Source organism: Megalobrama amblycephala, linkage group LG2 (genome assembly GCF_018812025.1).
Source record: "Megalobrama amblycephala isolate DHTTF-2021 linkage group LG2, ASM1881202v1, whole genome shotgun sequence".
Lineage (NCBI taxonomy): Eukaryota > Metazoa > Chordata > Actinopteri > Cypriniformes > Xenocyprididae > Megalobrama > Megalobrama amblycephala.
Genome location: NC_063045.1, coordinates 36537355 through 36564621, shown reverse-complemented (window position 1 = coordinate 36564621; position 27267 = coordinate 36537355). Strand labels below are relative to the sequence as shown.

Sequence of the window (27267 nt, the reverse complement as noted above, 5' to 3'; positions counted from 1 at the left end):
GACTGTATTTACATATTTGTTATACAGTGAGTGATTTAATAATTCTTCAAGTCCTCTCAAAGATCCATCTGTGGGTAGAATCACAGGGATAACGATAATTCCCTGATGCATTAATTTCAGCGCAGTTAGAGTTGTCACTCTCAGACCTAAAACATTCATTTTTACAGCAGGTTTTATATTTTGAATAGGCCTATTTACGATAAAACTTTCAGTGATCACTCACTCATTTGCCATGCAATTAATTTCCACACTCCCTCTGTCAGATCAATCCAAAAATACTGTAAGTAAACTCCTGTAATGATAAATTTTATTTTTATGTTTTTATGTTGTATGTTTACAGTTAAAAATTTCACCTATTTTAGTTCACATAAAAAAACAAACAAATATATAAATAAATCAATGTATTAGAACAAACTCACAAAATAATTTTCTTTCTCACTCACTAGATCTGCTCCTCTCTGTTGACAGTCTCGTCTGCCGCCACTTCATCTCTTCTCCTCAGATGAAATATAATACTGAAATTGTAGTAAATCCATTTAAAGTTGCCAGCATGTTGATCTGTTAATACAAAATGTTCAATTATATTTTTATTCATGCCAAAAAAACTCTAAAACCAGGGTTGTGGAAAGTTACTTTTATAAGTAATGTATAACAATATTGTGTTACTCCCTAAAAAAGTAACTTAATTGGATTACTTAGTTACTTTGTAACTTGCATTACTTTTGTGTTACTTTTTACTTGTTACTTTTTCTCACAGTTCCGAATTTCATCCATACTACCCATATTAATACTATATAGAACATAGTTTTGATAATGGTCGCGATGTAAGTTCAAATTCAAATCTACTCAGACAGTATGCGATTTCGGATGCACCGTTGGTGTGCCTCCAGGAATGGAACCATTCATGGAACCATCTGTGCCAATAAAGACCCTTTATTTTTAAGAATATATGTATATATAACTGGTAAGTTGCAACACAAGTGTGCCATTTTATCTCATTATTTACTTCATATTTATTACATTTTATAATATTAATTAAAAAGCTTTGTTTTTCTGCAGTAAATTTGAGTTCAAGTGTTTTGCGAGGCCGGCTGTGTGACACCTAATACAGCTACTTTCAAATTATGACATAAAAGTCTTAAATTTAATGACATTGCTGATCGTCAAACTCACGTGATGGACTTTCCCCAATAACTCTTATTATATTGGCAAGCTGAGCCATGTTGCGATGTATCACTTTGCTGCTCTGTTGTTATTACATGTCCTGTGGTTGACACCTTCTTACCGCAAGCCGAATGAGAAGACGATATTACCAAAAGTGATTCATGCATTCTGATGGTTCATAATGACATAAGGGTGAGTAGTTCCATTTTTATATGAACTGTCTTTTAAATGCAAAATATCCAAGTATAAAATTATTAATATTAATGTAAAACAAATATGTTGAAGAGTCAAGTTAACTTCATATAGAATAATCATTGCACAAAAACAGTGACGATAATAACTCCAAGTCATATTTTAGTATAAATACTATATTTTTATTTAAATATTTTACAACTTGGAAAACATATTTACAGGAACTTGCATTGTTACACTGTACACACACAAAAAAAAAGTATAGTTCTCATTCGCACATTGTCTGCTTCAGAGACTGAGAGACTCATCTTGACTGCAGAAGCACCATAGAAACGATCGAATAAGAGAAGGACAGATGATACAACCAAAAGTTACGACACTGCTGTAAGCGACACCCAGATGAGACATGCAAGCTTTGCCACACAAAGGCCTCTGGATGGGACAGTATGAGATTTTAAGGCGTCTATGGTATGTTGATTTGTATAATGGTTCACTCACAGTGAAACACAGACACAGATTTGATTAGCATTCAGTCATTATCAGCCAAACTCAGGGAGGCAAGTTTCCTGTTTTAAATTAGGATGTAAGAAAACTGCACTATATTAAAAGTGCATCTGATTTTATTTGGATGGACCATAACAAAAGCCTTTGGGGGGGAGAAACGTGTGTGCGAGACAGACAGACAAAGTGGCAAAACCCCAGACACTAAAATGTTTCTCATGCAATGACACTCACTAAAGGCAAAACGTGTACTTTATGCACCACCAATGACGCCAAACAGAACTGCACGTTTTCAAATAAGTTTAACTGGCTTTGTTCACACTGCACACAAATTTAATATATTTTTTTTATATTCAATCTCTAGGACTGATTTTTGCATTGTCATTTTGTATGAAGGGAAAGATTCAAATAAGATTGTTATAGTACATCTGTTGCTATAGTAAAATAATCAATGCGATACTTTCTCATACAACAAATGAGAGTAGCTTTCAATGTGGAAGGAGAGGATGGAAAACTGGAAAATTTGTTTTGTGATGAATTAGTATATTTGGACACAGATCCAGAAAATATTGTGCATTTCGTCATTTGTATGATGATATACGTGGTGCGTTCACACTGAGACGCATCCTAAAACTCCAAAAATGATTGATTGATATAATTTAATTAATTTATTTTTTCCCTGTTTCTGACATACACACAAAAGTAATTCATATAGCCTGTCTGAACGAAGCCAAACACTGCCATCACAGTGAGACTCACGCCCATTGGTAGAGCTGGTAAAACAAACAGACTGCAGTTCTGTTTGCTGCCTCTACAGGTGCTGAAATTACACCTGAAGTCACCTTTGACTAAAATAAAATGACTTGGATCACACATTTTGTAATTTGTCAAGTACACAATTGATTTTAACAACCATTACACATTACTGACTGTTTAGTTGATTTCCATTTCATTTATCTAGAAAGAAAAGCAGACATGGGACACAATGGTATTTCCGGCAGATACTCTCAACATTTAACAATTAGTTTTCAGTCTACAAAGGTGGCAATGATAGGGTGAGACCTTGGTCATGCTGGTCTTATGGCTTTCCTGCTTTGGTTTTATTTACTGATTAAACAATGTGGATAGAGACATTGACTTCAACATGACCATGACTCACAAGACGTTACACATTGTAAGAGACCACAGTTCTGGTCTAATTGGGTTGCAGGCACAACTGAGGACTTGATTATAGTCCTCACTATCTGTGAAGAACTAGAGCCATGCCTTTGGGGAACATATCAGGATGGCAAACCTCACAAAACATTGAGTTCCACAGGATTTTGAATATGAAAGCTTAAAAGTGTATTTATTCATGGGCTATACATGTATCGATCAGTTTTACCAACTGAATGCACTCGACTGAGGTTTGCCATCCTGGGCATGCATAACAATTGACAGCTATAACTGGAGAAACCAAAACTAAAAAGACACATTTTAATTAACTGTATTGCTTTATGGTTTCCCAATCTCAATAAACTGGACAAAAATATAACCATTGTGTATAGTTTTTGCTTTTCATACAACAGAATCGGTGTTCCATTTCATTGAAAGACTTTGAGGCAATCACTCTAAACACTCAATCAAACTGTTGCTTTTTTAGTGAAATAAAATCATCAGCTCACCCATTTTATATTGTACAGGTAAAAACATTCATATAAATAAATGTAGTCACTCACACATTTATAATTTACAAAAAATTAAAGCAGCACATGAATGTGAAAATGTTCTCTAGAACCAATCTAGAGCGACACTGGAAAACAAAAAGCGTTAGATACCCTTCAATCGATTAAAAAAATAACCCAAGCCTCACTAGGGAGCACAGAATACGCCAATAGGCCTTACAGTCGATCCGTAAAGACCAACGGTCCCTAGCTTCTGCATTCTGTTTAATCTTGTCCACTAAAAGCTAAATATTTATAAAAATAAAACATTTATTTATATACCTGACCTTTCGATTCATGAAAAGCATTGCCAGATGCTAGCCATTTGTGCGTGTAGACTTCCAAACTCAATAGGTGAAGTCATGTAAATATACATCCAACACGCATTCACAGTCAACGTCAACATCCACTGTCCGCGTGAGTGAGTATCTGTATATTAGCGGATTGTGACATTCTCTGGTATGACGTCTGTGCAGTTTAGTTTCTATCTCTTCTAAATCAAACACAAGCCAATGAACTTGAAATCCATTATCTGAGACCTCACAAAGTGACAGTGTCGGTGAAGGCTGTATAACTCTAGAGGCAGACATGCTGGCTGAAAAGAACAAGTCAGCACATCCCAATGCACTTGCATTTCCCAACAGGTTTAAGTCTAACCAGGCCTCCCTCTGAACTTTAACCGACCTTTCCTTTACAGCTTAACCAAAGTCGACCAACAACCACATGGGACTTATTATACACGTACACACACATAGAAGCACTCCAGCTCATATAGACTTCAGAGACGCTCAAATTTTTCTCTCAAGGCATAGACAACCAACCATTTAACAACAACAACAACAACAACTTTTCATTTGCACGAGCCACAAGAGTGAAATGCGACAGCTCCTTCCATTAGAAACCCCTTTTTGTGGGTAATGCATGGCCCTCCTTGCACCTTGGGAAACTAGAAATAACAGATTTACAACACAGGTAATAGATTCCCAAAATCCTTTTGGGAGTGAGGTCATCAATTTTGGACTGTTTGTAGGCGACGTAGTACCACTTGCTTCACCGCCCACACCAGCGAGTTCATGCTATCCTCTCTGCGTTGACTGGAGATCTACTCGAGAAATGGAAGAATGGAAAAGGGTGCTGGGAGATGTGAGATGGGGAGCAGTGCAATAGGACAGGGGTGGAAGACACAGGTGTAAGAGAGGAGCTCAGTCCGTGTATTCTGCCACAATGGACAGCAGCACTGTGATGTCATCAGGCTTCCCCCCTGAAATGAAACAAAACAATGACAAGGTCAGTACCTCCATTTATGGTTATTCTAAGAGGTTCTGGGATCACAAGGGTAATGGGAATCAAGAACCTCTTTTTGTAAACTCACCTCTTACATTCAGCCCGTTGTCACAGGCAAACTGGGCGAAAGGGGACATGTAGTTGGGGTCGTAGGCCAACTGATGAGCCTGTTCAGCGATGCTGCGTGCAGTCTGCTGGATACTATCATAGTTGGTGTTCTACAGCAAATATAAAAAAGATAAAAATGATTGGAAAGTGTAAGAGTACCCAAGAGTATAGCCGTTACGCAGCCATTTTGAGATTATCGGAACGGGCCAATAACCAGAAGATAAAAACGTAGAAAGTGCAAGAGTACCCAAAAAGTATGTGTTAGACCGATATATCTGATCAGGGGGATTAATCTGCAATTACACGGCCATTTTTGAGATTATCGTAATGGGCCACTAACCTGAAAATAAAATGAAAAAGGTGGAAAGTGTACAATTAACCAAGTATAGTGTTAGACTGATATTGCCTGGAAAATCCAGCCTCACTGCTGTACCAGCGGATGAGTCTGGTCGCCATTGAATCAATTCGATTTCTAGGGCGGAGCAAGTCCGAGCAAACAGGAAGCGGAGTAAACCAACCAGAGAAGGGCGGATAAGACGTTAGCAAAGCGACAAGAGAGTCAACAGCGAAAAGCAAATAATTAATGTGTTTTTGGTCATTTAAAACTGAATTCACGGCTGAATAGAACAAACTCCCGGGTCTCGTGTGCGCAATCTTTGTTGATATCGAAGAGACTTTCGCCGCACTAGATTGACGTTGTTTGCGTCACTGAAATGAACGAATCTGATTGCACGGTACGGTTTGGAGTTGACTCAAGGCGCGACGGAGGGCGGACTGACCAGACTGATATATCTTGTAGAAGATATATCATTCTGGACTTGCCAGGCAAAGACTGATATATCAGCCAGGGGGATTACTTGGTAGTAATACAGCCATTTTGAGATTATCGGAACTGGCTGATAACCTGTAGAAAAGGAAGAAGAAGAAGAAGAAAAAAAAAAACGTAGAAAGTGCAAGAGTACCCAAATGTATAGTATTAGACTGATATATCGGCAAGGGGGATTAAATGGCCGTTATACAGTCATTTTGAGATTATCATGATGGGCTGATAACCTGAAAATAAATCAAATGAAAAAAGGTGGAAAGTGTACAATTAACCAAGTGTAATGTTAGACCGATATATTGGCAAGAGGGATTAATCGGCTGTTATCCGCCTATTTTAAGATTATCGGAAAGAACAGATAACCTGTAAAAAACATGAAAAAGGTCGAAAGTTTACGTATAACCAAGTGTGGTGTTAGACCAATATATATATCGGCCAGGCTGTTTTATTTTGAAATAACTGGTATCGGCCGATAATCGTGGACACTGGTCTTGCTTGGGTCCAGTTTTGTCTTACCATGATAACACTGAGTTATATACATATATAAATACAAAATATTGGCCTCTCTGTTCTCTGTTACACTGGTATGGGCCAAAATACAAATCAGTCACCCAAGAAGTTTTATTGCAACTACTGTCTGTACCTTCAGTTTCTTGAGTTCTTGCAGGATCATGTAGTCAGGCATGTTGTCAAAGAGGCCATCAGTAGCGGTCAAAATAATGTCCCCTAACTGGACGTCAAAGGAGGAGCTATCTGCCGCCTCAGGACTGAAAGAGACAGACAGAAAGATATGCAATTAGACTTCTCCACAGTTAAACCAAATATAAGACGTACATGGCACATGCCAACCATTCTACAATACTTTGTATTTTAATGACTATGCCACCTACATACCCACAAATTGATGCCAAGTCTTGAACACTTATGAAAAATTGAATGTAACCTTCTGAAATGCACTGATAAATAACAAAAAACAATCCAATATGTCAAGTGTAAAGGTTCTTGAGTTCTCTGACTAATTTCAATGGGCAACAATCCAGTCATTTTGTAGAAAATTTAATGGGGAAACAATGATCTAATCCACCAAATTAGAATGACACTTGATGAGGGTTGAAACTCAAGCAGTAGTGCAAGAGGGTAACAGGGCAGAGATCAGTCTGACCTAAACAGGGGGTAATGGACACTTGGGGTTAAGAAAACTCATCCAGACCCAACATGACCTCTGGACCAAATACAAGCAGTCAGATTATTTTCTTGGAAACCAGACTGGCCTCTTCAAGCTCCAAATCCCTTGAGACCGAATTCTAGTTTAATCCATCTTAGTGCATTGGTTAAGTATTGGAGCTCCGATTATAGGTCACATTTAAGGTTAAAAGAGGACATAAAATATCAAGACTTCAGAAAGAGATATTTCGCTAAACGTGTGGTCGCATTTACCTTAGTACGGCAAAATTTCACACACAAAATGCAGTCATTTCAATAGGAATCAGCATGTTTGGTAATTTCGGGTGAGGAACGAGAGTTGAAAAATTTCCCCATGTGGATTTTGCATCGGACTCAAGTACACTTTTGACAATGGATGATGGACCTACATTGTCTTCCAAATTTCACCAAAGTTTCACTAATGTGACCACACTTTCTGCAGAGAATAGAAATTGATTTGATGCAAATACTTGCTCTGATTTTTGCCAAAATTTTGGCCACATTAGTAAGAAAGCATATGTAAATGTACATTTATTTGAAAGAAAAAGGGCTTATCCGTTTAAAACTTGCTGCTACAGTGCTAGAGAGCTGTGGCTGTTTTCAAGAGCTCTATGTCAATCTATCGCATTTGTTTGTCCAAAAAAAGAAAAAAAAAGAAAACAGCTCTCACAAACAAGTTGCATAATTTGAGATATCATTCATGTCTTTAGCCCAAAGAGCACTGGATGAGTTATGTACTTGAGGTTAGGGGATTGAAAATCAGATGTTTGATTCAAACAAACAACCAACAAAGTACAAAGTCACTTTCCAGAACCTTAACTATCTCTGATTCTCTGTGGTGGAACAAGTTTCCTGATCTGCTAAGGACTACAACTTACCTGATCTGCTGAGAATATTGCAACCTTCAAGAAGACACCTCTTCCGTTAAAAACCTCAACCACAAAGGCACTCTGATAACTTTGTGGTACTAAGAGTATTGTTGGATCTTGATATGATAAATTGCTTATGGTGCTCCTTATTTGTAAATGCTTTGAATAAATGTCTGCTAAGTGACTAAATGATCTTATATCTGCAGCGCATGAATTGTGTTAATGGAAAAACATGTCTTTTGCAAAAGATTAGGATAATGATTGGCCATTTTGCAATAAAAACAAAGTTTACATGGAACTCAAAGAGGCTGCAAAGTAATGCATGTAAATGAGAGAAGCGCAATTAGAACCTAACACTCAGGTCAAGCCCAGGTCAGATTCCCTGCTGCACATGAGAAAGTGTTTTCTGTGGAGGTCTGCCATAACGGACTCCGGACAACATAAAAATCTAAAGGTCCCACATAAATTTAGCAGGACACGAGGATCTTAAAATAATCACACCCTCTACAGGGACTTGGAGGAAAAAAATATACACAAGTGTTCAGCACATCCCTGATTGGCTGAGGAGAATGGGTTTGCTTTGCCACCCTCTCTCTTTCATTGGAGGTTTTGGGTATTTGCGCGTGTACATTTGGATGTGTGCCCTGGCAAGACCGTGGCAGTGAGGAACTAGAATCACATGGCCTTGACATTACAGATTTGGGCCAACACACACACACACACAGTGCTTTTGGCGGAACGATTTGGCTGTTCTCACTTCTACAGGGTTCAGGAGAATCCCAGCTAATACCTGCTAACACTGCTCAATCTCAAGTGGAAAATCATCTAATAAGCATTCGACAAAGAAAAAAAGTTTTTTTTTTTTTAAATATCTAGTTTTAAATGCATGTTCAAAGTTTTGTTGTGATTTAAAAAAAAAAAAAAACACCTTTCATAGCATTTCAGAAAGCTTTACACTTAATAAATGTCATGTGGTGTAACCTTGATCAAGTATTAACATTTTCCTTACACCTTAAATATTTTACACATCTTAATTATTTAAAAAGAAATCAAGATAAAAAGCATTTGGGGTCCTCTCTATGATATCATTTCCTGTTTTATGCTCGTCTTTCTTTTAGCATGTTTACGCACATTGGTCGCAACAAATGACTTTGATTTGGAAAATGTTTTACATTTGTTCATAATGTTTTAACAAAACTGCTTACACAATAATAAAATATTATGCTAAACTACACAATAAGGTAATACTTGTGAGAGTTTTTTTTCTTTACTATAATATCAGTACCACCCTACCCTCTCCCCCCAAAATTTGGGTAAAATGACAACATGCTTGCTATAGAAGAGTTGTATTCAAGTCATTATATGTATTACATGTATGAGAAAGACAAGACAAGAAATATCAGCAGTAAGAGGAAGGAAAGCGATGAATCAAGCACTGGATAAATGTGTGGGCTCCTACAGTAGGTGCATCTTACAATATTAATTGATGTAAAAGCCATACGGCCCCCACACACAGACATCTGTGACACTGATCTGTGACACGCCACCATCTGTGATACTGCAGTGAGTGTATCCGCTATCACCAAATGTCACCAACACACCTGTCACTCAACACCACGCCCTCTGCCCCCGGTGGTGCTATGGACAGCTGGAAGGGTGTGTTGAAGTAGTGCTGCTGCTCATCTGACCGATGGACCACCTCTCCACCCCGAACCACCAAGAAGCCAGAGTCTCCCAGGTTACAGGTGTGTATCCTGTGACTCCGACGATCCAGAACGACTATACAAGCTGTGCTACTCCCTAGAGGAGACAGAGAAGAGACAATGAGAATGAGTTGTGCAACAAGTTACATAAATAAGATAACTTTTGTTGAACGAACAAAAGTAAAACATTGTTTTTTTGTTTTATTTATGCTATTACATGTGAACATAAAACAAATAAATTACATTTTAAATTACACATTTTTTTTATTTCTATACAAAAACAACTGAAAACCTTTGTCCACATAACAGTTATGTAACCTATATACTATGCATGACATCATTTCCTCACTGCAAACGGGTGCCATAATGCATTGTGGCTCCTATTATATAAGAAGCTGAATACCCTGGAAGCAGCATGACGACTATGCAGGGTTAAATTGTTGCATGTAAAGTATGTCAGGGAGACAAATATTTCCACAGCAAAAAAAAAAAAAAAAAAAAAAAACACCACATGTTAAACTACAAGCAAAGAATAACTTCTCAGGGAAAAAAGTATTGCCAAACCAAAAAGTAACTTAAAGTAATATGTACATTTCATAAAACAATATCAGTAATGCTTTACAGCAATTAAACATTAAATGCAATTAAACGCAAACAATAAACAACTTTTTACTGCAATTTTATCTAAGTTACTACTGATATAGAAATATACAATTGTTCATTTTTAATTATTCATTATGTTTTAAATAATGTATTACATTTATAATATTAAAAATGTATTAGTATACTACTACCATTCAAAAGTTTGGGGTTTTTAAAGAAATGTATCTGCATGAATAAGTATTAATGAACCAAAGTGACAGTAAAGACATTTATAATGCTACAAAAGATTTGTTTCAAATAAATGCTGTTCTTTATATTCAAAGAATCCTGATTTGTTTTCCATCAAATATATTAATCAGCACAACTGTTTCCAACATTGATAATAAAAATCAATGTTTCTTGAGCATCAAATCAGCATATTAAAATGATTTCTAAAGGATCATGTGAAACTGAAAACTGGAGTAATGATGCTGAAAATTCAGCAGGAATAAAATATTTCACATATATTACATAATATTACTGTTTTTACTGCATTTTTGAATAAGAGACTTATTTTAAAAACATGAAAAAAATCTTACAGACCCCAAAACATCTGAATGCTATAGTACATTTAAAAATTGATGATTCATAAATGCTATAAAAGTATTGTTCGTTGTTAGTTCATGACGCCTAACATGTAAATTGACAGACAAATTTTAACTATTTTGTAAAGTTTTACCCTATTCTTTTAAAAGTAGCATTTCTCACAGATCAGTTTTTAAGTTTAACACTAAAAATAAAGGCATCTCACATTAGGTGATGGTCTCTAAGTTAATCACTTAACATTTCCTTCTCTTGATCCCCAACTAAAGCCTTGTGGTCCAAGTGACCTTGTCTTAGAACGGTCACCCACAAACCTTTATCACTCCACATGCCTTCCCAAAATAAAAGGAGGTCACTTTAAAAGAGGCAAACAACTCAACAAGATGAAGAGCATAGAGCGACATTTCTGACAGCCCTTGATGTCAGGTTTCAGCAAAAAGACGACCGGTTGCGTGCTTGGTAATCCAACGCCCCGTTCAAGAATCTAACTTAGTCTGTGCTCTTAGTGTTACATCAGAAACATGCAAGGTTAAAACTGCATCTGGACCATTTGTTAACTTGAAGTTACCTTAACAAAACAACTATATTTCTGCAGTTTATTAGTTTATCTTTTTTCCATTTTTGTTATGCCATGACAACACTAAATGGTATTTTCCATTACAAGAGCAAGATAGTTTAAAATCACCTGATAAACAAAAAACTCTATTACATAACTTTAAGATATTTCAATTTGATATTTGACAGAAATGTTACATTTTTCTTGATGAGACCTTTGTAAAAACATCCATTAGGAACATTTCTGAATAAAATCTTTGCCTACTGATGTTAGAAGCAGGACAGTTCAGTAAAATATGCTTAAAATATATTTTATTCAATGCTGAAATTAATTTATAAAATAATTGAAAACTGACTATTTTATTTTATTCCAATATTTGAGCATGTTTTTATGCAAATTAGAATATGCATTTAGCTGTAACGTGCCAACTTAAACAAAATTGAAATCAATTGGGAGTTTAATGTGAGGAGATGTTGCCTATGTACTAAGGCGTTCAAAATCAGTCACATGTAGATACTGTTAACTAAAAATAACTATTAAAAATAATTTTCATTACTTGAAATAAAGCTGAAATAAAATAAAAATATTAGATAAAGTTTACATTTAAAATACTTAAAAAATTTGATTTGTTGCCTTGGAAATAGGGATGTCAATTTACATAAATTGCCATAATCAATCGTCGTTTAAATTAACAATCAATTAATCATTAACCTCTTAAATCCGAAGTGGGAACACGACCAAGTTAGCAGTGCTAACACATGAGCCACACACACCTCAAAACTACGCACTCTAATGATGACCTTGCTTAACTGACCATTGATAAGTTTTATCGATTAAATTATTTTTTTTCGACAATTAACCACTTGTCAATTAATTGTTAGCATCCCTACTTGGAAACTAACTAAAATAAAATTTGAAGCACTAAAATTACTAAAACAAACAAATAATTACTAAATAAAAAAAAGTAAATAAAAATGACAAATGCACACATAACAAAATCACTAAAACTAAACCTACAATTAAAATGAAAACTCAAAATGTAAATAAAAAAACTAAAATATGAATAAACTCTATAGTAGAACGTAAATAATACTAAAATAACACTCCTAACAACAAAATCTGCAAATATTTTTTTCTTGACATTACGGAGGGGAAAAAAACCTGGACAAGAATCAACACTCCGCATCACGACGTGAGGTCTGTGAGTCATCCTGCAGCAGTTTAATGCATTTATTCTATAAAAGCGGCAGTGAGTGTCTGACTCACTCTATGATTATTTGGCGTATGTGTGTGGATATAATCTTACCCAACAGTGGTACTTTGTTCTGCAGGAGTTCAAAGTAACCGGAGGTCAGGATGCCCACGGGGCTGCTGGGAGTGAATCGGCCCTCCTTCACGAGCCGTTCGCACGTCCTCATCAGTGTGGCGGAGAACTGAGATGGGTCCACGCCGTAATCCCTCCAGCCCCCGACGCCATCCGCAACACCTGAGACAAAAAGAGTCAGACCAGTGTTAATTTCCTCAAACCTGATGGCTTTAACACCTAAATTCTGACAATCAGATGAAAAGGAAGGAAGAGATGTCAGTTTTTGATGGTGCGGAGACAGATGGCAGCTGCCACAAACCTTCTTCCTGACCTACTGACTGACTGGGCATTGTGATGGTAATGCAAAACGGCCTTCTGCTACAGCATGTCTGACGCCTTCATTCAACAAAGAGATTGTTAGACGTATATCTCGTGAAGCTCTTGAACCCCTGTGTAGGATTTACTTTGAAACAACTTTCAACTTTTTTTTAAATTGCTAATAAATTTCACAGATAATTACATAGAAATGGTAAGCAAAATGTTGAATTAAATGTGATTTTTTTTTTGCAGAAAAACTGAAATAATAACAGTAATCTTTGATTTATTTATAATATTGAAAAATCATTTTTATTTTTATTATTATTTTTATTTTTTATAAAATCCAACCAGACAACTCACTGCTATTTTCTCATTTCCAATATATATATATAAAACCATTTAGGATAAAGAAAATTAAATTTATAATTTATATCTCCACCGTTTGGTTTAAAAAGTAGTTTGCTTGATTTTTATCTATCTGATGAAATATTATAGAATTATAATGTTGTGTACTTGTTAAAGCAAAACAAATGTTTTTTGAATAAACTAATGAACTAAATTAAGCCGTGGAACAGAAAGTGTAGTATGAATGCTTCTTTAGGGTGACAGCAAAAAATTACAGAAATAACAGAAAATAAAATAGCCATTTAACAGTGATAAAAATTTAGTAATAAAGAAACAACTGAAATATATGTTTAAAATAGAAGACAAAAATGCCATTGAATCAATGAACCGCTGTTTTGAATTACTGAATCACCTTGCTGGGATATAAAGATGGGGTCACATTATTCATTCGGCAAATTTTTGCAGGCAAAATCCAGTCATTTAAATAGAAATCCACACAATTGGGAATTATGTGTATGGATTTTGTATCAGGTACAAAAGTTGGTCACCTGGATTAATTTGTTGCATTTACCAGCAGAAAGATGCTTGGTTTGAAAGTGACTTCTATGTGAACTGTGCTTCATACATCACTATGCTACAAACAATGGACCTTTTTTTGCTCACAAAATTGTACCAAAATTTCACTAATAATGTGACAATACACTTGTGTATTGACACAAAAAATATTGTGGTGCTGTCTGCTGTGTTTTGATGCGCTACACTGCGAGTTTCCTTATTACTGGAAAGTTCCACTGTTTTGAAAATGGCTGAGATACTGTCACACTGCTGAAGATGTTGTAGTCACTCCCCAACCCTGATACTGTGACATCTTACTCTCACTACATATTGTAACCACACATGCAGAGAATTAAGAGATTGCATGGGCTCAAAAGGAGATCCAGGCTCAAAAGGAATGAGGGGCGACTTATCAGAGTTAAACACGATTTAGAGCAGCACAAGTCAAGCCAACATTAACATCTCAATGGAGCTTTGCAAACAAGACCAACTGTTCATCACAAGACTGCAAACATACTGGCATTAGAGTAGGAAACAATCCTCAAAGCGCAGACAGAATGTGAAATTATAAGTTGGTGTATACTGTATTATATCACTTTGCAGGAAGAAAGTATTGTGATATGATGCCACTACGGTTGCAAAGCGGTGGAAAAATTCTGGTAAATGTCCGGAAACTTTCCATGGGAAGTTAAGTTGGAAAATTTTGAAAATATTCCAAGTAACTGGAATTTAAGGGAAATAATTGGAAATTTGGGGTAACTTATACAAACTGTATCATATACAAACATTTTGTTTGGTCATAAGCAGACATGCATGCAAACTAATACATTTTTTTTTTTCATTGAAAAAAAAAAGCATAAAAGTTGAATAAAATAAATATGATCCCATTCATAATGTAAAATGAGAGCCTCCCCCCACACACAAAAACAGTCCCATTGTGGCTAACCTGCAATTTTGCAAGTTTCCAATTTATTCCCATTAATACCCATGGAAAGTTTGCAACCTTGAAAATTTTGCAACCATACATATAGCCTAGATGTCCAACAGCCAAGCCAAATATTCAAGCGAGATAAGCGATTCCATGACTCAAATCTTTATTCCACAAATGTTCGTATTTAGTTTCAGACACATTAACCTGAGACGACCATATTTACTAGAGTAAATGGCTATCCTAGGTGTGTCCCACCTGTGTAAAGGCACTGAATAGTGCCCAAGTTTTTGAATTTCCATAAAGTGCATCCATTCATCATAAAAGTAATCCATACTACTCCAGTGGGTTAATAAATGCTGTCTGAGGTGTTTTAAATACGGATATTTTTCTTACAAAAAAAAAAAAAAAATATTACTTTGCTTTTATTTAAAGGCATTTATTAACCCACCTGAATCGTATGGATTATTTTTATGATAGATGGATGCGCTTTTGGGGGCTTCAAAAACTATTCAATGCCATTACAAAGCAGGGAAGAGCCAGGATATTATTTAATATAACTTTGTGTAACCAATATAACCGATTGTGTTCGGCTGAAAGAAGAAAGTCATATATAGTACACCTAGGATGGCTTAAGGGTGGGTAAATTATTGGATAACTTTCATTTTTGGGTGAACTATTCCTTTAAAAGATAGACGTGTGTATCAGCTATCAGCTATTCTGGCTCATGTCATGTTGTGTGACTCCCCAAAATCTTAATGAAATTTATCATCACGCTAATACTTTTTACATTGAAAAATATATTTAAAAATATTCTGAAAATAATGATTAAGTTGTGTACACCCAAATGTAACAAGGTGAAGGTAAATACGCTATTATGTTTTACTTCATGGTTGCACAACATGACATTTTTGAGTCATTAATCAAGGTCATTAGAGTGAAAAACTTCTTGAAAATGGTACAAATACTTTGCAAATCCACTGAAATGAAAATTAATCAAACTTTTTTTTTTAATTAATGCTAACCAACACTAAAAACATCTCTCAACCAACTGCTAATGTTATTTCAAAAGTTCACACCCCCTTGAAACATGAACCACTGAGTAAATAGACCACTGCAACAAATAAACCCTCTAGCTGTTTCTTCCTGTTTCTTAAGACCAGCTCACTAAGCTAATTGTACTGGAAAGTGAAGATCATCTACTTGAACTGATAGTTGATGTGGGAGTTAGCTAGACTGAGTGGACAGAGACACAGACACACATTTAAAATGTAATTAAGTATAAATAAGGGCAGACGATACAACCAGTCAGTCATTATTGCTAAATAAACTCTGGCAAGGGTGATCAGGACTTTTATATTGGACGAGGAAACGGTGCGCAACAGTGGCCGTCTACTCTTTCAGAAGCCTTGGTTCGAAAAATAATTTTTCAATTAATTTTTCTCATATCGGGATTTTTAAAAAGTCTTTGTTAAACCATTATAAGCCATGAATCAAACCAATTATGAGGTGAATCACAAAACCAAACTTTGCAGCAAAATTGTTTGAAAAAGCGTGTATTTACAGCTTCAATGAACTACAACCCCATGAAGCATTGTCAATGACAAACAAATAAAAAAGACAGAAAAAATAAATAAAACTATTGATTTAAATCATATGTTGATTGCGCATACTGACCTTATTTTTCAGGTAAGAGTGGGCACGGCCATTTGTAAATTGAATGTGTCTGGCTTCCGTGTCATTCGCTTCCAGTTATTTTTAGCTGTACAAAACAACTCGTTATGCTGCTTGATATTAGCAAACTGGTATTTCTTACCATATAATTTTAATGTATTAATTGTAAACATGCTGGTTTGTTGCGCAAACAGTTTTACTGTTTACTGTATTTTGATATTCTCGTTATTTCCCTATAGCGGCTAATACATCTGAAGTCTCACACATTCCAAGAAAACACCTGCATTAAAAAAAATATGCTGGATAAAAACAGTATATTTTATGTTTATTGCATAATATTATTATACAAATATTTAAGTAGTTCATAAGCGTACTCGATTACATCATTTGCAGCGTGCATTCTCTGATTGGTGTAGATTTTTTGCACAATTATGGGTAATTTAATTTGTCACCAGGAATTTCGCTGTTAAACACAAATATTTTAAAAGTTAAAAATAAGTGTGCTGATGGCTTCAACAAAAGCATATACCATTAATTAACAACCTCATAGCTCACAGTTGATCTGCCTGTTAATGTTTTATAGGTTATTGTTAAAATCAATTCCCATATAGAGAAAATGAATGGGATTTTTACTTCCTAACAACCACCCAGAACATCCTAGCAACTGCGTAGCAACTCCTAATGCCAGCACAACTTACATTTTCCACAGAAAATACAAAAGGCTAGGTTATTATTAGTCAGTATATGTATTTTGACCCAAGTTATGCGTAACCACAGTAACAGCTGGCCTGCTGCTCACATGTTTAGTTTGTAACAAAAGCCGGTAAACCTTCACTGTAACACGTGGATGTAACAGGGAACTCATTGTTTTCGTGCATTTTCTTAACTTGGAATAATTTCAATCAGTATTATTTTTTTAGGATTACTATATTAAGTTGTAGAAAGAGAAAGAGAATATTTCTTTGGGTCAAAGTGAGGACAATGAAACCGCCTGTATGTGTCGCTGGAACATGTATGCGATTAAACAACATGGCCGCCTCCATGCTCATCCATTCTGACCTTTACAAAGAGCTCCTGCACACTTTACACTGAGCGTTTAAGACTCCTGCATATTATAATATAGAGCAATTATACACGTTTTAGCTCATATCGTTCTTTCACAAGAGCAAAATACTTAAAACATTAATATTAACAGTGTAAATCGAATATATAGAGGCAAAGTACACTAGACCAGAGAAATATATTAATGTCCAGCACACCTGATCTAACATCATGTCATTTATATCCGTGTTTCCATGATGTAAAGGTTTTACATGGAAATGATTCTAGTTTCTGCCGCTAGTCGCGCTTTGGGGTTCAGCCTGGCATCTTTCTGGGTGAAAGGTCAACCCGGATTACCCAAGCTCGTTTTGCATTAAGTTCACAGTTTATATGTTACATAAAATGTATAATCGGTTGCCTGGCTGCTCCTTGTTCAAGGAAAGTATGTTAAATCTACCAGCGCGATCAAGAAAATCGCAAAGATTCAAAAAGAGGGAGGTTATTTAAGGTGAGGGCTGGACTAATCGTCCCTCACACCCCCTCCGTCATGAAATGAGTGCTGACATTAACCCGTGAAGGTCATTTTCATAGTTAAAAGCCCCTAACGAGTGCATATTTGTGATAAAACAACGTATTCAAATGTCATATGTGATATGTATCGCGCTGACTTTTGGTGTCAGGTATGTGTGATCACTCACCCAAGACATCCGCGGACTTGTGCCGGGCAATGAAGCAGGCATCATCGCCGTAGCACATGCCTTTCTTCAGGATCCCCTTCCGAAAGTCCTTCCCAAAGCCGCAGCTGGCCGTGATCAGGCTATAGTCTCTGCCGTCCGTTTGCGAGAGTCCGCCCAGGACAGCCCTGGCAACGATCCTGCCATAGGAAAGTACCGATAACATCCCCCTCTGGTATACGGTAAGCGTGTACCTGCCGAGCCCGTCTCCCGTCTCTCTAGGATCCGCGCGCGAGTGCACTACCTGCGCCTCTGTGCTCCAACATTCGGCTCCGCTCGCCGCAGATAAACCACACAAGCCAAACCGAGCCGCTTTAAAAAGTGAAACAAGGGTCCTTTCTTCTTTAGCCTACTGATGCCGGACACGTAAAGTATATGGCTCTTTTATGTCTTGGTGGATTTAACAGACAAAGTTCCTCCAGTACACTCCATCCTATCCGACATCCTCTGGACTCACTCGCATTCTCAGTGTTCCGGAGACAAGCACATACGGGCTCCGAGGTCACATGACTCGCTGCGGTGACGTCGGTGCGTAGTGGAAACCCAAGGACGTAGTGGAAGAACACGTGCTGGAGCGTTTTAATTTGAGCTGTGGACAGATTACTCTTGCGACCTCTGTGAAGGTTTAGTTTTCCATTGCATACGATACAAAACTATTCTATGGAGAATTTAATTAAGATAAACATTTTATAGTTGTCTTTTACAGTCGTTTCACACTCATAAAATTAAACTTTGTAAACACCTTTGTATATTGCACACGCGCGCACACACACACACACACACACACACACACACACACACACACACACACACACACAGTGCTGTCAAATCGATTAAATGGATCAAACAAAAAATATATTTGAAAATATATATGTAAATATATAATACACACACGTGATTAGTCGTGACTGATCGATTTGACAACACTTATATTGTGTTTGACCCATGAATTTATTAAAATATATTTTACTGTGATGTAGATACACACACACACAATATATATATATATATATTGTGTGTATATATATACAGTACAGTCCAAAAGTTTGGAACCACTAAGATTTTTAATGTTTTTAAAAGAAGTTTCGTCTGCTCACCAAGGCTACATTTATTTAATTAAAAATACAGTAAAAAACAGTAATATTGTGAAATATTATTACAATTTTAAATAACTGTGTACTATTTAAATATATTTGACAAAGAAATTTATTACTCTGATGCAAAGCTGAATTTTCAGCATCGTTACTCCAGTCTTCAGTGTCACATGATCCTTCAGAAATCATTCTAATATGCTGATCTGATGCTCAAGAAACATTTAATGTGTACAATTGTACAAAATATTTGTGTACAATATTTTTTTTCAGGATTATTTGATGAATAGAAAGTTCAAAAGAACAGTGTTTATCTGAAATCTAATCTTTTGTAACATTATAAATGTCTTTACTGCCACTTTTGATTGATTTAATGCATCCTTGCTGAATAAAAGTATTCATTTCTTTAATTTCTTTTCAAAAAAATAAAAATAAAAATTCTTACTGACCCCAAACTTTTGAACGGTAGTGTATAATGCTACAGAAGCTTTGTATTTCAGATAAATGCTGTTCTTTTGAACTTTCTATTAATCAAGGAATCCTGAAAAAAAAAGTACACAACTGTTTTCAACATTGAAAATAATCATAAATGTTTATTGAGCAGCAAATCAGCATATTAGAATGATTTCTGAAGGATCATGTGACACTGAAGACTGGAGTAACGATGCTGAAAATTCAGCTTTGCATCACAGGAATAAATTACTTTGTCAAATATATTTAAATAGTACACAGTTATTTTAAATTGTAATAATATTTCACAATATTACTGTTTTTTACTGTATTTTTAATTACATAAATGTAGCCTTGGTGAGCAGACGAAACTTCTTTTAAAAACCTTAAAAATCTTAGTGGTTCCAAACTTTTGGACTGTACTGTATATATATTGTGTGTGTGTGTGTGTAATAGCTTGTAATAAAAAATATTAAATATTATTTCAATAAAACATAAAATGTAATAATAAAAACTAATATATACATATATTATATTACATATTTTTTACAAAATATAAAAAATAAATATTTTATATCAATAAAACATAAAATGTAATAATAAAACTAATATAGATATTATTTTATTACAAGCTATAAAAATATGAAATATTTTTATATCAATAAAACATAAAATGTAATAATTAAAACTAATATATATTACAAGCTATAAAAATATTAATAGTTTTATTATAGTTTTTATTATTACATTTTATGTTATACATTATATACTATGCATGCTTTTGTTTATATATATATATATATATATATAAACAAAATTATACATAGTAGATTCGACAATTTCTTGTTGGATCACGCTTTGCATAATTAATAATCAAAAGAGTATGACATTTCTGAATTTTAATAACCAGGTAGACAGTTTGACCCATGAATTTATTAAATTATAATTTACTGTTATGTATAGATGAACCAGAGAAATCAGATTGGTTCTGCAGCCTCGCAATCCCACAATGCATTTCACTTCCTGGATACCGATGACAACGCGCTGTAACCAAGCATGGCGGTGTTGTGTTGTCTTATTATTCTGACATATTTAGAAACCGCGCTCTGCATTGAAGACACGAACACTACAGGAAACATTAATGTAACACTCGGAGACACAAACGACACGTCTTCTGGTCGAGATGAATCGCTTAATTTCACGGAGCCAGGAGTCAGTTCTACTCCGTCTAATTCCCCCTCTCCAACAGCCTGGACGCCCGAATCCGTGACCGCATTCCCCGAACAGACCGAGTCCTCGGAGAGCTTCATCCCCAACGCGACCCCCGAATCCCCGCGAGCCGCCGCAACAGCACCGCCTCTGCTCGTGTCCGGTGCCCTCCCTGCCCCGCTTACCGATGGTAAGAATGTGATGCCTTACTAATCTCACCAATCAGTGTGCTTGTTTACTCGTTTCAGTCTAATAGTCCATTTTCCCTTCAGTCGTTAAGCTGTGTCCGTGCAACCTGCAGAATGAGCAGTGCGACATCAACTGCTGCTGTGATCCAGACTGCACCGAGGAGCTGTCTCTCTTCACCGACTGCTCAGTAGACAGAGTCAGGTAAGAAACTGCCAAGGTAGATGAGATTACAAGGAAGGAGGTTTAACCCTTTTCATATGAATATCTTAACTAATAAGGTGAAAGAAGTAACATTTAAATTAACATTTCATTCAGAAATGACCATTCTGTCATCGTTTATTGTCATTAAAAAACTCATCATTTAATATGATTCATAGTCATGTATTTTATCCTGGTAAATGTTAAATTAAAAGACTTAAAGATAATATTAATATCATTGCTCTTTTGGTCTGTTTGTTTATTTTAATTGTATCACTTTTAGTTTGCACATTTATTTTTTTGTTACATTGAGAAATGTGATGTGGTTTTGCTGAATATGGAAAAAGAAATGTAAAATAAAGTATATATATATATTATACACAAGATAAAATCGGAAATATACATTCATATATAATATATTCTTTTATATTATTTTACATTTCTTTTTCCACATTCAGCAAAACCACATCACATTTCTCATGGTATGTTTTAAATATGGTACCTTGGTATTTATGAGGGGAAATTTCAGGTTTATAATATATATATATATATAATATATATAATATATATAATAAATAATATTTATTTATGTTATTATAAACCTTCCCCTCATAAATACCAAGTACCATATTTAAAAATCACTTTTCCTGCTATTCAAATATGAGTTGAAAAGATATTCTGAATAATAATTTATAATCTAACTCATCATTTAAATTCATTGTTTAAATGTTGCATTATAAGACGATTTGAGATTAATTAGGACTAAAGTATTTGTGATATTGTAATAAAATATTTTAGACCTAATCTGACTTGATTTGGTGTTTGTTTTTGTATTTAGTTACTGACAGTAATTAAATAATAATTTTATGAAAAAGAAATCATCATGAGTTACTACCTTCTATGGTCTTTACAGTAATGACCCCAGACTGTGCAACCAGGAATCAGCCGTCTATTCCCTGAGCTCTACACAAGAAGGTTTATCTCAAGTTCAGTCCACTGTCCAGCGAGAGGTCAACCCTGATGTCTTCTGCATTCAGTCTGCTAACTGTACGGGAGTCTTCTTAAGGCATTTGAGCTGTGTGAAATTTTTAGAATTAATTCTTAATTTAATTATTAAGCTCTAATACACTATTAAGCAATAATGGACGGTACTTTTTCAAAGCGGTTTTACCGAAAACTTCTAAGCTGTGAATTGTTTTTACAAGAAAATGTTTTCAATCAGTTTAAATTTCACTGTTGGTTCCTTTTAAGATGAAGAAGGCTTGACATTTGCAACACCAGAAGTTCCTACTGAGGAGAATTTTGACTCACTTTTTGGCCGATTTTTGGGATTCTTCTTTGGCCGTCAGAGCATGACCAGTGCACCTCAAAGTCCTGATGTGGCAAATTCACCAGGATATCAGGTAAAATTTTTGAATAAAATTTTTTGACCCTGGACCACAAAACCAGTCACAAGGGTCAATTTTTTGAAACTGAGATTTATACATCATGTGAAAGCTGAATAAATAAGAAAGCTGAATTGTTAAAATAGAACAATATTTGACCAAGATACAACTATTTGAAAATCTGGAATCTGAGGGTGCAAAGAAATCAAAATAATGAGAAAAGCGCCTTTAAATTTGTCCAAATGAAGTCCTTAGCAATGCATATCCACTCACAAATATACATTTTTGATATATTTACGGTAGGAAATTTACAAAATATCTTCATGGAACATGATCTTTACTTAATACTTAGAAAAATCTATAATTTTGACCCATATAATGTATTGTTTGTTGGCTATTGCTACAAATATACCTGTGCGACTTATGACTGGTATTGTGGTGCAGGGTCACATTTGTCACATTTGTTGAAGGGACAGTTCCCCCCAAAATGTTCCAAATGTGTTTGACTTTCTTTCTTCTGTAACAGTGTGTCATGTCTATTTGCAATCTGGATGATTTTGTTCTGACACTTACATTAGCATCAGGTTTCATGTAGGAAACAGTGCTGGATTAGATTTAATATGATTATAACCGATCAGTGCCTGCACTGATATAAAATTTCACTCTCTCTGCCAATGTTTTTACTTTTATCAAAAAACATATTGATTTTTAAAATGTCAGGATGGTTGTTTTTCTGCAGAAGTGGAAAGCTTAACTTTAAAAGAATTGGATTACTGTATACCGCTCCCCATTTAACATGACAGCTTGTATTAATGTTCTCCTGAAAATGCATAATTTGAATTGATCAACCTTGTTAGCAATGTTTAAGCAGCTTCCTCTGTTCTGCCCTCAGTATGGAGATGTCATTCAAATCGTGAATGAGGAGGGGGAGCAGGAGTTTTTCACCTTTCCTGCCGCCGCGGGCACAGCTCACTGCTTAGACGCAAACCCTGCAGGTAGACAGAACAAAAACTTTCTCTAAAGAAAACGATAGTGCATGTTTTTCATAATTTATGCAACGTGGGTTAGAGGTTTGTTCATATAGTTTTCCTGTTGGGGTTGAACCACTTGCACCAGATCTGTTGGTAAACATACATAACAATGTCATTTTACAGGTTTTCTGAAGGACCAGACAAGCAGATGTATGAGGAACTTTGAGTTGGCGCGTGATTGTGCAACACTTCAAGCTCTGGGCTTGGGGACTTATGCTAATTTCAACATCCGTTCTGTGAGTTCCTCGCCACATCTCATTCTTCAAACCAAAGTTTCAAAGGGGATTTATTGACCGTTTTGATGTTGCTATGCCATTTAACAACCTCTGTTTATATTCTCTAGGGGAAAAAACAGGAAGCTACAGTAAGTGTTTTTTAATGGAATTTTATATCATGTACTATTTGCATCTAAAGACATTGATTCTGCATTTTATCTTTACATACATTTTGTTTGTTACCTGAGGTCATTGGAGTAGAAGTGGCAGCCATTACCCTGCAGTCTTTGGAGGGTACACGGACGCCAGTGGACCCAGCTGACTTTGCAGACTATTTTCCTGTGGTCCTGGAGTCCGGTGACATCTGCAACAATGTTGTTCTGCAGGTGTGCCCATAATGCACCTATTGACTGGTATATCAGAAATCTGAAATGTATTAGGAATCATAAACTGTTTAACAAAGACATAACTATTCTGTCAGGTGAAATACACTTTTAGGTACAGTGAAGCTGGGGAAATCCTGAATGTGTTGGCATCGTTTTTGCTGGGAGCCATTAAAAGTGTCACGGTGCCCATTCAACAAGAGTTTCATATTACATTCTACATGCAGGTATTTATTTCCATATTTTCTTGAAATCATTTTAATTTTTTATTTTATTTTATCAAATTAAGAAGGAAGTGATTGTTTTGTGTACATCCTTTGACAGGAGATCTCTAGCACAGCAGGGTTACAGTTTAGTGGCAATCCTGGCTATGTGGTGGGACGACCCCTTGTGTCCGGAACAAGAACAGTGGAATATCCTTTATTATGAACTCCTTGGACAGATGTCAAATTTCACTAATTTAGTCCTTAATAAATATATATATATATATATATATATATATATATATATATATATATATATACACACACACACACACTATTTGAAAATCTATAATTTGAGGGTGCAAAAAAAATCAAAATATTGAGAAAATCGCCTTTAAAGTCCTTAGAAATGCATATCCACTCACAAAAATAATTTTTTATATATATTTACAGTAGGTAATTTAAAAAAATATCTTTACTTAATATCCTACTGATTTTTTGGCATAAAAGAAAAATCTATAATTTTGGCCCACACAATGTATTGTTGGCTATTGCTAAAAATATACCCATGCATCTTATGACCGGTTTTGTGGTCTAGGGTCACACACACACTAATATATATATATATATATATATATATATATATATATATATATATATATATATATATATATAATCAAATTCTTTTCAACTTTTAAGACTACTTCAATTAACTCAAACATCAAAGCAAAGTTTAATTATTTTAGAATAGTTTAACCACATTGAACATATTAATTTTAATATATTCATGGTCCGCAAGTTAATTTATTATATACAATAATAATTTGTATATTGGTAGAATTTAGAACAATCATTATTAATATTGTTTAATTTTTCTGACAATATGATTTTTTTTTAATTATTATTATTTATTTAGAATTTCAAATGTTTGCAAGTGTTTAATTTCCATATTAGATTTTAATAAATAAATGCAAAGCCTGTCATGTATCCAAGCATCCACCATTATGGCACAGTCCTTAACCCCCGTTTTACTGGGATAGTTCAGTCTGCTGACCCAAAAGGATCACTTACTATCCTCCAAAACTCTGTAAATCAGGATTGCTTGCTTGGCTCTTCTCAGCGCTCCCCTGTCTTATTTGGGATCGACATGCTATCAGGCTGCACTCTGAAGTAAGAGGCTATTGTAATAATGATTTGTGTATTGATGAATTAGACAAGCATTGTCCAACAATCAAGTATGTAATATTAATCACCATTACCATTGAATGTGCATTCATGTCCTCCCTTCCTGTAGGCTGTCTGATGGGGTTAATTGTTCTCTGATATCTGAAGTCATTTTATGGGCGCTAAAAGGGCAGAGCTTCCCTGATCACGTGGCCTCGTTTGGGAACTCCTTGCCTCAGAGCCCCTTGGACTGGGTGCCAATACAAAACCAAACAATAACATCGGTAAATAGCATACTTATTATTTTCCATTGTGTGTAGAGTGGAGAACTCATGCTGAAGTTCTCATAATTTCTTTAAGGAGAAGTGTCTAAGTTAGGGGAAATGTTGACAGGTAAACTTGGTTGGCAGTCACCATGATGATGCAAAGCAGATTTGTAATTGACTGTTTACAAGCTTGCCTCATTTTTATGGTTTACCAAGGGAACACAGGCTTGCAGCATACCACTGTCTTACCATCTTGAAGTAAAATGGACCAAGTATGGAACCTTGTTGAACCCCCAGGCTCAGATTGTGAGCGTCATGGAAACAATCATTACTAACACCAGCAGTTTGGTAAGTTAACACACCAGAAACTTTTTCATGACTTTTAGCCATTGTGTAAAACTTTTTATTTATTAAAACACAAGCTCATTTCTCTCATCACAGTTAAAATTACCTGGACAGTCAACATACAGTTGATGCACATAACGTTTTTTTTTAAACTTCTCTACCACAAAAGCATGGCTTTACCCTAATTTTTATGCCTTTCATAAAATCATTAGAGATTTTGTGTAAAATCAGGGGCCAGTTGCATAACAGCCACTGACCAGTCTTGGAAAAATAAAATTAATGACTAACTTGTAAGACTAGTCAAAACAGTTTATGCAACTTGCCACAGATATAACGTTAACACTGGAACCTTTCTTTGTTTAGGCCTTTCTTACCAGTACCAGCGGTCTACTGTCAGTCACAAGCTCAGTGAGTTTTATTGATGTGTCTGCACCTGCCAGTCCAGGATTCAAAGTTCCTCCCACAATTGATGCCAAACTGCCCTTTGACTTTTTCTTTCCATTTGTATAATATAACTTTTCAGTATCTCTTTTGGCAACAGCATGCAAGGAAGTCCACTCATTTTGGAATGTTTGTCCATTCTCAGGTCTTTTTTCTTCAGAAAAAAAGTTGTATATAGTGTAAATTGTCTAGTCATGTTGTAAATAATGTGCTGATTCATATTTTTTTTTAAATAAAGAATACTTTCATACCAGTGTACTGATCTGAGACTATACAGTATATATAGTACACAAGCACACATTATATACATAATGTGTTTAAACAATTCAATACAAAGATATGCACACAAAGTGAAATGAACATTCATTGTTACATTATTTACTCAAAATTCACTAGAAAATGTGCACTATTCATTGTAAAATATGTTGTTAATTTTTTAAACTGTTACATTAGTGAAATACCACTACTGTTAATAAGGCAATTCATCAACCTGGTAGACATGTTG

At 35.3% G+C, this 27267-nt stretch overlaps 2 protein-coding genes across 2 annotated transcripts; one reads left to right on the top strand and one right to left on the bottom strand.

Annotated features, from left to right (window-relative positions):
* Window positions 1-1516: 1516 nt before the first annotated feature.
* Window positions 1517-18714, bottom strand: pptc7b (protein phosphatase targeting COQ7 b). Its single transcript, XM_048173694.1, has 6 exons — window positions 18157-18714; window positions 12598-12777; window positions 9449-9647; window positions 6419-6542; window positions 4933-5062; window positions 1517-4821 (listed from the first exon to the last, which is right to left on the bottom strand). Exons 1-6 carry the CDS (start codon window positions 18356-18358, stop codon window positions 4763-4765), a joined length of 894 nt encoding a protein of 297 aa, XP_048029651.1. The 5' UTR covers window positions 18359-18714; the 3' UTR covers window positions 1517-4762.
* Window positions 18715-20620: 1906 nt separating this feature from the next.
* On the top strand, window positions 20621-27020 carry tctn1 (tectonic family member 1). Its single transcript, XM_048173688.1, has 14 exons — window positions 20621-21132; window positions 21215-21332; window positions 22243-22376; window positions 22581-22732; window positions 23607-23709; window positions 23869-23981; window positions 24089-24109; window positions 24209-24346; window positions 24442-24570; window positions 24668-24756; window positions 25579-25716; window positions 25841-25994; window positions 26193-26324; window positions 26685-27020. The coding sequence occupies exons 1-14, from the start codon at window positions 20790-20792 to the stop codon at window positions 26829-26831; spliced, it is 1911 nt and encodes a 636-aa protein (XP_048029645.1). The 5' UTR covers window positions 20621-20789; the 3' UTR covers window positions 26832-27020.
* Window positions 27021-27267: the final 247 nt, after the last annotated feature.